Below are 16,082 nucleotides of genomic sequence, written 5' to 3'. Positions count from 1 at the left end.
AGGTAGCTGAAGTCCTACCCCACCACTTGGGCTCACATCTATGGTTCTGGAGATACGGGGTACCTACCCCCCAAATTTGGGGTCTTTGTGATTCCTGGTCGCTGAGCTATGACCCTCAAAGTCGATCCTTTTTTTGTTTTTTTTTATGCTCATGGCATGCCACCACTGACTGCATGTCCCTGCAGCTTTGGCGCCCCCCCCATTTTGTGGCAGCTTGCGGTGCCTGCAGTCTCTGACCGTCTAATGTAGCATGTCTGCAGTCTCTGGCCATCTCCTGTAGCATGTCTGCAGTCTCTGACCGTCTCTTATAGCATGTCTGCAGTCTCTGACCGTCTCCTGTAGCATGTCTGCAGGTCTCTGACTGTCTCCTGTAGCATGTCTGCAGTCTCTGACTATCTCCTGTAGCATGTCTGCAGCCTCTGACTATCTCCTGTAGCATATCTGCAGTCTCTGACCATCTCCTATAATATGACTGTAGTCTCTCACCATCTCCTGTAGCATGTCTGCAGTCTCTGACTATCTCCTGTAGCATGTCTGCAGTCTCTGACTGTCTCCTGTAGCATGTCTGCAGTCTCTGACCGTCTCTTGTATCCGATGGATAGAGACTGGGGACATGATACAAGAGATGGTTGGAGACTGCGGACTGAATTTTCTTGAGCTTTTCTTGCACCTAAGGTGGTAATTATGGCCAACAATAAATCCATATTAATTTAAATTGATGATATTAATTAAAAAGTTGAATATAATACTTTTTAAAAACTGTTTATTTTTTCTATCGGTTTTGGTTTTCGGCCTAGTATATTTTTCATTTTTGGTATCGGTTTCGGCACCAAAAAACCCATTTGGTGCACCCCTATCTCCCAGCATTGGTGGTCAGTGGCTGGCTGTAAAGATAACCTCCCAGTATTGGTAGTCAGTGGCAAGCTGTAAAGATAGCCTCCCAGCATTAGTGTTCAGTGCCTGGCTATAAAAATAACCTCCCAGCATTGATGAATAGTGGCTGGTTGTAAATCTAATTCCTTGGCATTGGTGGTCAGTGGCTGGCTGTAAAGATAACCCCCAGCATTGGTGATTAGTGGCTGGCTGTAAACCTAATCCCTTGGCATTGGTGGTCAGTGGCTGTCTGTAAAGATAATCTCCCAGCATTGGAGGTCAGTGGCTGGTTGTAAAGATAACCCCCTAGCATTGATGATTAGTGGCTGGCTGTAAACCTAATCCCTTGGAATTGGTGGCCAGTGGCTGGCTGAAAAAAATAACCTTCCAGTATTGGTGGTCAGTGGCTGGCTGTAAAGATAGTCCCCCCTAGCATTGGTGATTAGTGGCTGGCTGTAAACCTAATCCCTTGGCATTGGTGGTCAGTGGCTGGCTGTAAAGATACCTCCCTAGCATTGGTAAATAGTGGCTGGCTGTAAACCTAATTCCTTGGCATTGGTGGTCAGTGGCTGGCTGTAAAGATAACCCCCCCTAGCACTGGTGATTAGTGGCTGGCTGTAAACCTAATCCCTTGGCATTGGTGGTCAGTGGCTGACTGTAAAGATACCCCCCTAGCATTGGTTATTAGTGGCTGGCTGTAAACCTAATCCCTTGACATTGGTGGTCAATGGCTGGCTGTAAAGATACCCCCCAGCATTGGTAATTAATGGCTGGCTGTAGACCTAATCCTCTGACATTGGTGGTCAGTGGCTGGCTGTAAAGATACCCCCTAGCATTGATGATTAGTGGCTGGCTGTAAACCTAATCCCTTGGCATTACTGGTCAGTGGCTGGCTGTAAAGATAACCTTCCAGTATTGGTGGTCAGGGACTGGCTATAAATATAACCTCCCAGCAATTGTGGTCAGTGGCTGGCTGTAAAGGTAAACTTCCAGTATTGGTAGTCAGTGACAGGCTGTAAAAAAAACCTCCCAGCATTAGTGGTCGCTGGCTATAATTATAACCTCCCAGCATTGGTGGTCAGTGGCTGGCTGTAAAGATACCCCCCTAGCATTGATGATTAGTGGCTGGCTGTAAACCTAATCCCTTGGGATTGGTGGTCAGTGGCTGGCTGAAAAAAATAACCTTTTATTATTGGTGGTCAGTGGCTGGATGTAAAGATAACCTTCCAGTATTGGTGGTCAGTGGCTGGCTGTAAAGATAATCCCCCCTAGCATTGGTGATTAGTGGCTGGCTGTAAACCTAATACCTTGGCATTGGTGGTCAGTGGCTGGCTGTAAAGATAACTTTCCAATATTTGTGGTCAGTGGATGGCTGTAAAGATACCCCCAGCTTTGGTAAATAGTGACTGGCTGTAAACCTAATTCCTTGGCATTGGTGGTCAGTGGCTGGCTGTAAAGCTACCCCCCTAGCATTGGTGATTAGTGGCTGGCTGTAAACCTAATCCTCTGACATTGGTGGTCAGTGGCTGGCTGTAAAGATACCCCCTCAGCATTGGTGAATAGTGGCTGACTGTAAACCTAATCCCTTGGCATTACTGGTCAGTGGCTGGCTGTAAAGATAACCTTCCAGTATTGGTGGTCAGGGACTGGCTATAAATATAACCTCCCAGCAATTGTGGTCAGTGGCTGGCTGTAAAGGTAAACTTCCAGTATTGGTAGTCAGTGGCAGGCTGTAAAAAAACCTCCCAGCATTAGTGGTCGCTGGCTATAATTATAACCTCCCAGCATTGGTGGTCAGTGGCTGGCTGTAAAGATACCCCCTCAGCATTGGTGAATAGTGGCTGACTGTAAACCTAATCCCTTGGCATTACTGGTCAGTGGCTGGCTGTAAAGATAACCTTACAGTATTGGTGGTCAGGGACTGGCTATAAATATAAACTCCCAGCAATTGTGGTCAGTGGCTGGCTGTAAAGGTAAACTTCCAGTATTGGTAGTCAGTGGCAGGCTGTAAAAAAAACCTCCCAGCATTAGTGGTCGCTGGCTATAATTATAACCTCTCAGCATTGGTGGTCAGTGGCTGGCTGTAAAGATACCCCCTAGCATTGATGATTAGTGGCTGGCTGTAAACCTAATCCCTTGGGATTGGTGGTCAGTGGCTGGCTGAAAAAAAATAACCTTTCAGTATTGGTGGTCAGTGGCTGGATGTAAAGATAACCTTCCAGTATTGGTGGTCAGTGGCTGGCTGTAAAGATAATCCCCCTAGCATTGGTGATTAGTGGCTGGCTGTAAACCTAATTCCTTGGCAGTGGTGGTCAGTGGCTGGCTGTAAAGATAACTTTCCAATATTTGTGGTCAGTGGATGGCTGTAAAGATACCCCCAGCATTGGTAAATAGTGGCTGGCTGTAAACCTAATTCCTTGGCATTGGTGGTCAGTGGCTGGCTGTAAAGATAAACCCCCTAGCATTGGTGATTAGTGGCTGGCTGTAAACCTAATCCCTTGGCATTGTTAGTCAGTGGCTGGCTGTAAAGCTACCCCCCTAGCATTGGTGATTAGTGGCTGGCTGTAAACCTAATCCCTTGGCATTGGTGGTCATTGGCTGGCTGTAAAGGTAACCTTCCAATATTGGTGGTCAGTGGATGGCTGTAAAGATACCCCCCAGCATTGGTAAATAGTGGCTGGCTGTAAATCTAATTCCTTGGCATTGGTGGTCAGTGGCTGGCTGTAAAGATAAACCCCCGTAGCATTGGTGATTAGTGGCTGGCTGTAAACCTAAGCCATTGGCATTGGTAGTTAGTGGCTGGCTGTAAAATAACCTTCCAATATTGGTGGTCAGTGACTGGATGTAAAGATAACCTTCCGGTATTGGTGGTCAGTGGCTGGATGTAAAGATAACCTTCCAGTATTGGTGGTCAGTGGCTGGCTGTAAAGATAACCCCCTCTAGCATTGGTGATTAGTGGCTGGCTGTAAACCTAATCCCTTGGCATTGGTGGTTAGTGGCTGGCTGTAAAGATAACCTTCCAGTATTTGTGGTCAGAAGCTGGCTGTAAAGATAACCTCTCAGCATTGGTGGTTAGTGGCTGGCTGTAAAGATAACCTTCTAGCATTGGTGGTCAATGGCTGGCAGTAAAGATAACCCTCCCTTAGCATTGGCAATTAGTGGCTGTCTGTAAACCTAATCCCTTGACATTGGTGGTCAGTGGCTGGCTGTAAATATATCCCCCAGCATTGGTGATTAGTGGCTGGCTGTGAACCTAATCCCTTGGCATTGGTGGTCAGTGACTGGCCTATAAAGATAACCTTCCAGTATTGGTGGTCAGTGGCTGGCTGTAAAAATACCCACCCCCCCAGCATTGGTTATTAGTGGCTGGCTGTAAACCCAATCCTTTGGCATTGGTGGTCAGTGGCTGGCTGTAAAGATAATCTTCCAGCATTGGTGGGCAGTGGCTGGCTGTAAAGATAACCTCCCAACATTGGTGGTCAGTGGTTGGCTGCAAAGATAACCTCAGAGCATTGGTGATCAGTGGCTGGCTGTAAAGATAACCTCCCAGCATTGGTGTTCAGTGGCTGGCTGTAAAGATAACACCCCTAGCATTGGGGAATAGAGGCTGGCTGTAAACCTAATCCCTTGGCATTGGTGGTCAGTGACTGGCCTATAAAATAACCTTCCAGTATTGGTGGTCAGTGGCTGGCTGTAAAGATACACCCTCCAGCATTGATAATTAGTGGCTGGCTGTAAACCTAATCCCTTGACACTGGTGTTTAGTGGCTGTCTGTAAATATACCCCCCAGCATTGGTAAATAGTGGCTGGCTGTAAACCTAATCTCTTGGCATTGGTGGTCAGTGACTGGCTTAAAGATAACCTTCCAGTATTGGTGGTCAGTGGCTGACTGTAAAGATAACCTCCCAGCATTGGTGGTCAGTGGCTGGCTGGAAAGATAACCTCCCAACATTGGTGGTCAGTGGCTGACTGTAAAGATAACCTCCTAGCATTAGTGGTCAGTGGCTGACTGTAAAGATAACCTCCCAGCATTGGTGGTCAGTGGCTGGCTATAAAGATAACACCCCCTAGAATTGGTGATTAGTGGCTGGCTGTAAACCTAATCCCTTGGAATTGGTGGTCAGTGACTGGCTTATAAAGATAACCTTCCAGTATTGGTGGTCAGTGGCTGGCTGTACAAATACCCCCCCAGCATTGGTGATCAGTGGCTGGCTGTAAACCTAATCCTTTGGCATTGGTTGTCAGTGGCTGGCTGTAAAGATAATATTCCAGTATTGGTGGGCAGTGGCTGGCTGTAAAAATAACCTCCCAGCATTGGTGGTCAGTGGCTGGCTGTAAAGATAACCTCCCAGCATTGGTGGTCAGTGGCTGGCAGTAAAGATAACCCTTCCCTAGCATTGGCAATTTATGGCAATTGGCAATATGGAGGCCACGCCCCTTGTGATGTCACAGTCCCATCATGCACCGGGCAGTGACGTCACAAGGGGGCGGGCTCCCCAAAAATGTCTATAAAAGTATTGGCACATGATGGACCCATCATTACACCGGGAGAGCTCGTTGAGGCAACATTGGAGGAAGAACAGAGGAAGAAGACAGAGGAGAGAGAGGACCTGGCAGAAGAAGGAGAAGACAGCGCTGAGAGGAGAAGAACCAGAGAGGGGAGAAGAACCGGCAGAGGAAGAAAAAATCGGAAGAGACGCCGGAGCTGATTAAATAAATTATTTTAACCACTTCAATGCAGGGCATTTATACACCCTTCCTGCCCAGACCAATTTTCAGCTTTCAGCGCTCTCAGACTTTGAATGACAATTACTCAGTCATGCTACACTGTATCCAAACAAAATTTTTATCATTTTGTTCTCACAAACAGTGCTTTCTTTTGGTGGTATTTAATCACCGCTGGGTTTTTTATTTTTTGCAATTCAAGCAAAAAAAGAGAGAACATTTTGAAAAAAAACACTTTTTTTTAGTTTCTATCTTAAAATTTTGCAAAGAAATAATTTTTCTTCATACATTTGGACCAAAATGTATACTGCTACATATCTTTAGTAAAAATAACCCAATTAGTGTATATTATTTGGTCCCTGTGAAAGTTATAGAGTCTACAAGCTATGGTGCAAATCATTGAAAATTGATCACATCTGATCACACCTGATGTACTGACGGCCTCGTTTCTTGAGACCCTAACAAGCCAGGAAAGTACAAATACCCCCCAAATGACCCCTTTTTGGAAAGTAGACATTCCAAGGTATTTAGTAATAGGCATGGTGAATTTTTTGAAGTTGTAATTTTTGGCCCACACTTCTTGGGAAAATTAAGAATTTTTTTTTTAATGCCGCGTACACACGGTCGGACTTTTCATCTACAAAAGTCCAACGGACGCCGACGGACTAAAGCTGGCTGGTAATCCGATCGTGTGTGGGCTTCTCCGGACTTTCAGCAGACTTTTTCAGCCTCAAATCCGACGGACTTTAGATTTGAAACATGCTTCAAATCTTTACGTCGTAACTACGACGGACCCCGAAATCCGCTCGTCTGTGTGCTAGTCCGACGGACAAAAACCCATGCTAGGGCAGCTATTGGCTACTGGCTATGAACTTCCTTATTTTAGTCCGGTGTACGTCATCACGTACGAATCCGTCGGACTTTTGTGTGGTCGTGTGTAGGCAAGTCCGTTCGTTAGAAAGTCTGCTGCAAGTCCGCCGAAAGTCCGCCGGAAGTCCGCCGGAAGTCTGTCGGACAGGCTGTCGGACTTTTGTAGACGAAAAGTCCGACCGTGTGTACGCGGCATTACACAAAATTGTCATAATAACACATTAGTTCTCTCACACAGCACATGCATATTTACAATGACACCCCAAAATACATTCTACTGCTCCTCCTGAGTATAGCGATACCACATGTGTGAGACTTTTACACAGCCTGGCCACATACAGAGGCCCAACGTGCAAGTAGCACCTCCAGGCGTTCTAGGAGCAGAAATTACACATCTCATTTTATGACAACCTATCACACTTTTGAAGGCACTGGAGAAACCAGGACAATGGAAATGCCCACAAAATGACCCCATTCTGGAAAGCTAACACCCCAACATATAATATATGAGGCATAATGAGTCTTTTGAACGGTTCATTTTTTTCCAGAAGTTTTTGGAAAATGTGGAAAAAAAAATTAAAAAGCATTTTGTTTACACAAAGTTGTCCATTTATATGATATTTCTAACACACAGCATGTACATAGCAAAAATGACACCCCAAAATACATTCTGCTACTCTTCCTGAGTATGGTGATACCACATGTGTGAGACTTTTACACAGCCTGGCCACATACAGAGGCCCAACGTGCAAGTAGCACCTCCAGGCGTTCTAGGAGCAGAAATTACACATCTCATTTTATGACAACCTGTCACACTTTTGAAGGCACTGGAGCACCAGGACAATGGAAATGCCCACAAAATGACCCCATTTTGGAAAGCTAACACCCCAACATATAATATATGAGGCATAATGAGTCTTTTGAACGGTTCATTTTTTTCCAGAAGTTTTAGGAAAATGTGGAAAAAAAATTAAAAAGCATTTTGTTTACACAAAGTTGTCCATTTATATGATATTTCTAACACACAGCATGTACATAGCAAAAATGACACCCCAAAATACATTCTGCTACTCTTCCTGAGTATAGTGATACCACATGTGTGAGACTTTTACATAGCCTGGCCACATACAGAGGTCCAACATCCAAGTAGCACTTCTAGGCGTTCTAGGAGCATAAATTACACACACAAATTCCTGCCAACCTATCACATTGTTGGCAGGTACAACACAAGGCCCTTCATATTTCTAACCCATAGCATGTACTGTACATACCAATTACAAACCAAAATACATTCTTCTGAGCAAAGAGTAAACAAAAGATTAGCTTCGATTTTAGTAGTGCAGTGGTCCACAGAGGAGAGCATCGGTCCAGGTAGCAGGCAGAGATGTGGTCAGCAGCAGTGAAACGATCTTCCATGCAGCAGGCAGAAATACTGTCCATAGTACAGACAGCAGGCAGAGATATGGTTAGGGCAGCCAAAGTATTGGTCCAGGCAACAGGCACATGGTCCATGAAAAGTCCTGGGTAAGTGTAGGTAGAGTTATTGTCAGCACAGCCAAAGTATTGGTCCAGGCAGCAGGCAGGACCATCAAGTTTAGGGCCTCGGTCAGGAAAGAATGGGGACAGGGATAGAGGCTTCTCCCACCCAAATCGCTCCGAAGCCTCCGGACAACCAGACCCTTTTCTGGGAATTGCAAAACAAAGAGAAAACCAAAAAAACTGTTTTTCTCAAAGCAGAACACTATACTGGAGCCCCTCACATATGTGAGACCCCTGTGTAGCAGGGTGAAATATCAGTCCAAGGGGCAGGCAAAAACATGGACGACAGGCGGAGGTCAGTGCAGGTAAAAAGCAGAAATAGACGGTAGGCAGAGGCATAGTCGATAGTCCAGGGTCAGCTCACGTAAAAGGCAGAAACATGGCGGATAAACAATGCAGATGGCAGGCAGAGGCATAGTCGATAGTCCAGGGTCAGTTCACGTGAAAGGCAAAAACATGGCAGATAAACAATGCAGACGGCAGGCAGAGGCATAGTCGATAAACAGGCCAGGGTAAGTTGAGTTGAGGCACTAGTTTGGTTGGTTGAGGCAGCAGGGAAATAATCAGCACAGAAATTGAAACCAGGGAAATGGCAGCCTATTAGAAATTTGGGCTAATAGTTTACGAGAGTGTGAGAGCGCCTGAAGCATTCTCCGATGCATAGGCCAGGTTGGGAGGGACATTGGGGACAATGGAAACTGGTGTTTTTCCTAACTCCTCTTTTGCTGCACACCCAACATTTTTTTTGGCATCTTCTTCCGGTTGCTGATGGTAGAATATTGTCAGGAAAATGGCGCTAATGCAGTCTGCTGACACAATCGGAGCGAATGCTTTTGGGGGGGGTCCTTGCTGATAGATCAGGGCAGTGACAATATTTTCGATAAATTTGATAAAGGGGTTGGGTATTTCCATTGATTTTTGATAAGTGACTTACGCATTATAAATGGCCAAATGGAAGAAGTATATTGCGACTTTTTTGTACCAGAAGAGGGACTTTCGTGTTGAAAGATAGGGCTGCAGCATTTGATCGTTTAAATCCACCCCCCATGAACTTATTGTGATCGTTGATACAGCAAGGCTTTTGAATGGTACCGCGTCTTCTTTGAAGTTCCACTGAGGTGTCATTGTGTATGGTGGACATGATGTAAACATCTTTCTTATCCCTCCACTTCACGGCCAACACTTCCCCATTCCTCAGGCTTGCCGATTCCCCCCTTTGTAGCCTTGTGGTGACTAGACTCTGCGGGAAGCCTTTCCTGTTTTTTCTTGCAGTACCACAGGCCAAAGTTTTCTTCAGGTATAGGTGGCGAAAAGGGGCAAACTGGTGTAGTAGTAGTCCATGTAAATGCGATACCCTTTTGGAGGAGTGGGAATGCCAACTCCCATACAATTTTCCCATACAATTAGATTTGTTTGGTCCATGATGCTTTGAAGTAACTCATCAGGGAAAAATACATTAAAAAAAAGGATTTCAGAGAAACCTTCGTTGTTGGCCTGCATACCTGGCTGTGCTGTGAAAGGGGGGATTGTGGCTGACCCTGTGCTAGAAGGCAGCCACAATGGGTTGGCCAAGGCATCTGGAAGATGGGTTTGGGCCCTACTTCTTTGGTGGGGAATTCCAGCGCTTATATTGGGCCTTTCCTCTTGGGGTCTACCAGCGCTTGTACTGCATCTCTCCTCCTGGGGTCTAGCAGCGCTTGTACTGGGCCTCTCTTCCTGGGGTCTAGCGCCGTTGGCATTTGCGGATTGGCCATTTGAGTGTCTGGCGCTGCTGGTAGCTGCCTGGAGTTCAGACTGTCTTCTTTTTGAACGGACTACTTCCTCCTCTGATTTGGATGTACTGCCTTCGGGGGGCTTGTATTGCGAACCAGAATCGGAACTGGAATCAGAACTGTACTGGGGCGGTGAGAGCTCCCCGCTGCTCTCATCGGTAAGGCTTAGCATTTGGTATGCCTCTTCTGGGGTGTATACTCTTCTGGACATGGTGGCTATATGACAGGGCTGCACGACAAGGACTAATGGGCTGTACGTCAGCTAGAAATTGGCTGCACGTCAGGCACTGCTGGGCTCACGGGACAGGTACTCAGTTGGGGTGACAGATACTCAGTTGGGGTGACAGATACTCAGACGGGGTGACAGATACTCACACAAGGAGACAGGTACTCTGACAAGGTGACAGGTACTCCTGATCGGGTTGACAGGTACTCTTGATCGGGGTGACAGGTACTCAGGTACTCCTGATGGAGGTGACAGGTACTCCTGATGGGGGTGACATGTACTCAGGTACTCCTGATCGAGGTGACAGGTACATCTAACGGAGGTGACAGGTACTCCTGATGGGGTAGACAGGTACTCCTGATGGGGGTGACAGGTACTCAGTTACTCCTGATGGAGGTGACAGGTACTCCTGATGGGGGTGATGGGTACTCAGGTACTCCTGATGGGGGTGGCAGGTACTCAGGTACTCCTGATGGAGGTGACAGGTACTCCTGATGGGGTGATGGGTACTCAGGTACTCCTGATGGAGGTAACAGGTACTCCTCATGGGCTTGACAGGTACTCCTGATGGGTGTGATGGGTACTCAGGTACTCCTGATGGAGGTGACAGGTACTCCTGATGAGGGTGACAGGTACTCAGGTACTCCTGATGGAGGTTACAGGTATTCCTGATGGGGGTGACGGGTACTCAGGTACTCCTGATGGAGGTGACAGGTATTCCTGATGGGGGTGATGGGTATTCATGATGGGGGTGACAGGTACTCCTGATGGGGGTGACAGGTACTCAGGTACTCCTGATGAGGGTGACAGGTACTCCTGATGGGGGTGACAGGTACTCTTTATTCGAGGGGGGGCAATCTGGGCACAGTAGTAATAATTAGTAACACTATAAGACTGTAACTCACTGTTCCGATTTCTCCTTCTCACACTGGATCGGTGTGTGAGGAGAACCCAGCAACAGCCGTTACACTCGGGTTTGTTTACACTTGTGACTGTCTGTGATTGGACACAGCCAGTCACGTGGTAAAGAGCCAATTTTATTGGCTCTTTACCCTGATCGGGCTGGGCTTTGTTCAAGGGACGAGCCTTGTCCCCGAATGGCGCGCACAAGCGGCGTGCATGCCAAGCCTCTTCAAAGTGACCGGCTGTGATTGGACACATCCGGTCATGTGGTAAAAAGCCAATTTCATTAGCTCTTTACCCTGATCGGGGATGGGCTGTGTTCGAAGGACATGCCTCATCCCCGTTCACCGCGCTGCGGGCCCCTGGGGGCCCGCAGCAGTGGCGAGAAGCGGAGGACGTCATATGCTAGTACTAGCAGTGCTTGTACTGGGCCTCTCCTCCTGGGGTCTAGCGCCATTGGCATTTGCGGATTGGCCATTGGAGTGTCTGGCGCTGCTGGTAACTGGCTGCCTGGAGTTCAGACCGTCTTCTTTTTGGACAGACTACTTCCTCCTCTGATTTGGATGTACTGCCTTCGGGGGGCTGGTATTGCGAACCAGAATCGGAACTGGAATAAGAACTGTACTGGGGCGGTGAGAGCTCCCCGCTGCTCTCATCGGTAAGGCTTAGCATTTGGTATGCCTCTTCTGGGGTGTATACTCTTCTGGACATGGTGGCTGTATGACAGGGCTGCACAACAAGGACTAATAGGCTGTACGTCAGCTAGAAATTGGCTGCACGTCAGGCACTGCTGGGCTCACGGGACAGGTACTTAGTTGGGGTGACAGATACTCAGTTGGGGTGACAGATACTCAGACGGGGTGACAGATACTCACACAAGGAGACAGGTACTCTGACAAGGAGACAGGTACTCCTGATCGGGTTGATAGGTACTCCTGATCGAGGTGACAGGTACTCCTAATGGAGGTGACAGGTACTCCTGATGGGGGTGACAGGTACTCCTGATGGGGGTGACGGGTACTCAGGTACTCCTGATGAAGGTGACAGGTATTCCTGATGGGGGTTATGGGTATTCCTGATGGGGGTGACAGGTAATCCTGATGGGGGTGACAGGTACTCAGGTACTCCTGATGGGGGTTACAGGTACTCCTGATGGGGGTGACAGGTACTCAGGTACTCCTGATGGGGGTGACAGGTACTCAGGATGGGGGTGACAATTACTTCTGATGGGGGTGACAGGTACTCTTTATTCGAGGGGGGGCAATCTGGGCACAGTAGTAATAATTATTAACACTATAAGACTGTAACTCACTGTTCCAATTTCTCCTTCTCACACTGGATCGGTGTGTGAGGAGGAGAACCCAGCAACAGCTGTTACACTCGGGTTTGTTTACACTTGTGACTGGCTGTGATTGGACACAGCCAGTCACGTGGTAAAGAGCCAATTTTATTGGCTCTTTACCCTGATCGGGGCTGGGCTTTGTTCAAGGGACGAGCCTTGTCCCCGATTGGCGCGCACAAGCGGGGTGCATGCCGAACCTCTTCAAAGTGACCGGCTGTGATTGGACACAGCCGGTCATGTGGTAAAGAGCCAATTTCATTAGCTCTTTACCCTGATCGGGGATGGGCTGTGTCCAAGGGACATGCCTCGTCCCCGTTCACCGCGATGCGGGCCCCTGGGGGCCCGCAGCAGTGGCGAGAAGCGGAGGACGTCATATGATGTCCACCCGGACAGAGAGAGGGTTCCTGCTGACGTCATATTACTATGGCCTGGTATGGAACTGGTTAAAAACCTGTGTAGTGATTTTATTTCTTGACACTTTTTTTGGGTGAATGGGTACAGCTTACCTCATACTTATTCCCCTAGGGTGGGGGGCTGGGATCTGGGGGCCCTCTTGTTAAAGGGGGCTTTCAGATTCCGATAAGCCCTCCGCCTGCAGCCCCCGTCAACCACCGGCCAGGGTTGTTGGGAAGAGGCCCTTGTCCCCATCAATATGGGGACAAGGTGCTTTGGGGTGGGGGGCACAGACTCCCCCTGCCCCAAAGCACCCACCCCCCCATGTTGAGGGCATGTGGCCTGGTATGGTCCAGGAGGGGGGAGGGCCGCTCGCTCGTTCCTGAGCTGCCAGGCTGCCTGCTCGGATAAGGGTCTAGTATGGATTTTGGAGGGGGGACCCCACGCCATTTTTTTTTTTTTTGGCGTGAGGTTTTCCCATTAAAATCCATACCAGGCTTCGGTCTGGTATGGATCTTGGCATAGGGTTCCTCTTTAAGAACCTCAACGCACAAGTCGCACTGAAAGTTGGATCATCATGATCCGACTTGTGGTGCGACTTCCATTCAAATCAATGGGCTCTCATAAGGAACCACTGATTTTGAATAGAGGCAGAGAAACGCTGCTATAAGCTAGTGTGGCCAAACGTGCATTAACGCCAATACAAAAAGCTACCAAAAGCACGTTTTTACAGCTACATTTTCCTGGCATTGGTAATGGCTTTACAGCTCATTTTTTCTAACGCCCTGTGTGCATGAGCCCTAAGGATCCTGGCAGTAAATTACCGCAGGCTTTCACTACTAAAATACCGCATGACTTCATAAAATCGTATTTTAGTAGCGTTATTTAGTGAATGCGCTATTCACTAAATTATTTAGTGCAGTATCTTACAGCATACTCGTATGCGCTTTGTGAATGGGGCCTAGTGTTCCCTATATAGGTAGACATTGGGGTTGATTTATTAAAATGGCAAATAGACTGTGCACTTTGCAAGGTGCAGTTCCACTCTGCAAGTGCAGTTGCTCCAGAGCTTAGTAAATAAGCAGAAGCTCTGCTGACTTCCATCATCCAATCATGTGCAAGCAAAAATGCTGTTTTTTTTATTTTCCTTGCATGTGATTGGGTATTCTTTGCAGTAAGTGAAGCTTTACTTCATTTACTAAGACTTGGAGCAAAGTGCACAGTCTATTTGCCTTTAGTAAATCAACCCCATTGTGTCTATAGTTATCTAGTGGATAAGGAAGTAAGTTTCCATGTAATTGGAGGGAAAGGCATTAGAAGCACAGACATTCCATGTCAGGTTTTTCTTTATATTTTCGGATTTTTCCTAAATGATTTTATCGTAATAACCAACTTTTCCTATACTTAGCAAAATTGCTGCTACATAATATTTGTGTTTTTTATATCTACTTACAGAGAGTGAATAGCTTACACCATGTCGTCTCCTGAGGAAGTGTCGTGGACTGTAAGACGTCTGAGAGATAAATTAGTAGAAATATTTGAGGAAGATGTGGATGGATTGTGTGATGAGTTGGACTCCCTCCATCTCCTATCTCTGGAGGAATACATGGATCTCCAGTATGATGAGGATCCCAGTGTGAGAACGGGAAAGATGATCGATATTATACTTCAGAAGGGGGAATCAGCCTCAGAGAAGCTCCTAGATCATCTCAATAACATGATTCCCAGGTTCCCGGCATTGTCTAGTTTATCTCAGCACCTTCTAGAACGTGAGTCTATTCCTGTAGCTCATTTATGGTCACCACAACACAAATATCCTATTTAAACCTTATAAGGAGGAACATTTCACATATGGATCACATTTTTTTGTTTTCTTTAAAATGCCCTACTCTTTATTTTTATTTTTTTTTACTTTTTCACTTACCTTATAGTAACCCCCCCCCCCCCAGAAACACATGGAGGGGGAGATTTGCTGGAAACATTTCTGGCAACCAATGATGAATCTCTAGCCTCATTTAGCTGCCAGCTGGGAGATCCTTTGGCCAACAACCTGAATGTAAACAAAGTGGTCAGGGATGCTGACTGATATCATTACCCAACCATGGACATGGCCATATTTGGTCAATGATGGGAATCTCTTGGATGACACCTGAATGTAAACAAAGGGGCTAGGGATGCTGACTGACATCATTACACAAATATGGGAATGACCATATCTGGTCAATGATGGGAATCTCCCCTGGCTAGAAGCTAAATGGGACCCAGTCTCACAGAGTTCCTCATCATGTCCGCCTCCCTTATAATTGATAGCGAACAGCAGTGGTCGCATTCCATAGCTGCTATTGGGCTGTGTAATGGCTAAGGATTCTACCCACTGCTGTCCTCTGTCAATCACAAGGGAGATAGACCTGATAGGTAACAAATCTCTCAGCATCCCCATCAGGCTCTGCCCAATCAACAGCTCAACTGCTTGGCCACTGCACCTGTTTGTATGACATGAACCGTGGCAGGCCTGAAAGCAACCCTGAGCCGGTGTTACTGAGCTGCACTGCGTTTAGAATGTACACTATGGATATTCCAGCCTCAGTTCAAGGCTCCCACCTTGTATCCTGCAACAAACTCATGTAGCTTTTTCCAACAGCTACATTAATCTTTTGCAAACACTGGCATTCTCCATGCAGAGGGGGGAAGAATTCTTAAGAATGTCATAGACACTACGAATTCCAGGTGGAAATGTTACTAAGCAAGTTCTAAAAGTATGGGTATCACAAAGGATAAACTTCAGCAAAATGCTCCTCAATTTGTTAAGTTGCTTCTTTTCTTTTGCTTTGAAGTGATCCCTTACATTGGTGGTTAGTGATCAGTGATGAAGTGTTTATGTTTGTGCTCAGAGGGGAAATGACTGCTTACATTGTGTCACGCTTACCCCTAACGCAGGTGGTCAGGCACTATAGCTAGCTTCTGTGTTCTTCACCTTTAGTAGCCCCTTTCCCATAAGGCAAGCAGGTCTACTGGTACTCGGTTGCCTCCAGAACTTAACACAATGATATAGTGCCTGGCTATCATGCCGGGGCAGGCACAAACTGAGAAAAGCAAACAGGTATTTGCGGTTGGTAGATTGGTTCAATGACAGTCCAGGTACAAGGCAGGCGAGGTTCAGAATAGTCAGAGTCAAGCCACAGTCAAAAGGCAAGCAGAGTTAGAGAATAGTCAATATCTGATCCGTAGTCATCAACGAGGGAATCCAATCTAACAGAGCAGGGCAGACAAACAGTGAGCCTGGAACACCCATTACACACGCTATCACAAGCATGAGACTGCAGGCTTGGATGGCTTAACCACTTAAGGACCGAGCCTTTTTCTTTCTCGTACATCACGGGACACAGAGCCTCAGTAATCACTGATGGGTTATAGGGTATCACTAGGTGATTGGACAC

At 47.0% G+C, this 16,082-nt stretch overlaps 1 protein-coding gene across 2 annotated transcripts in view; it reads left to right on the top strand.

Moving 5' to 3' along the window:
• LOC141148333 (up-regulator of cell proliferation-like) overlaps positions 1–16,082 on the top strand; it is an 86,838-nt gene that overhangs the window by 44,329 nt on the left and 26,427 nt on the right. For both annotated transcript variants that reach the window (XM_073635708.1, XM_073635709.1), the window contains exon 2: positions 14,101–14,414. In XM_073635708.1, the coding sequence (XP_073491809.1) occupies positions 14,120–14,414 (295 nt within the window). In that variant the 5' untranslated portion in view covers positions 14,101–14,119. The remainder of the gene's footprint in view (positions 1–14,100; positions 14,415–16,082) is intronic.

This window comes from Aquarana catesbeiana, linkage group LG06 (assembly GCF_042186555.1).
Source record: "Aquarana catesbeiana isolate 2022-GZ linkage group LG06, ASM4218655v1, whole genome shotgun sequence".
NCBI lineage: Eukaryota > Metazoa > Chordata > Amphibia > Anura > Ranidae > Aquarana > Aquarana catesbeiana.
This window is presented reverse-complemented; position numbering and strand designations above follow the sequence as displayed.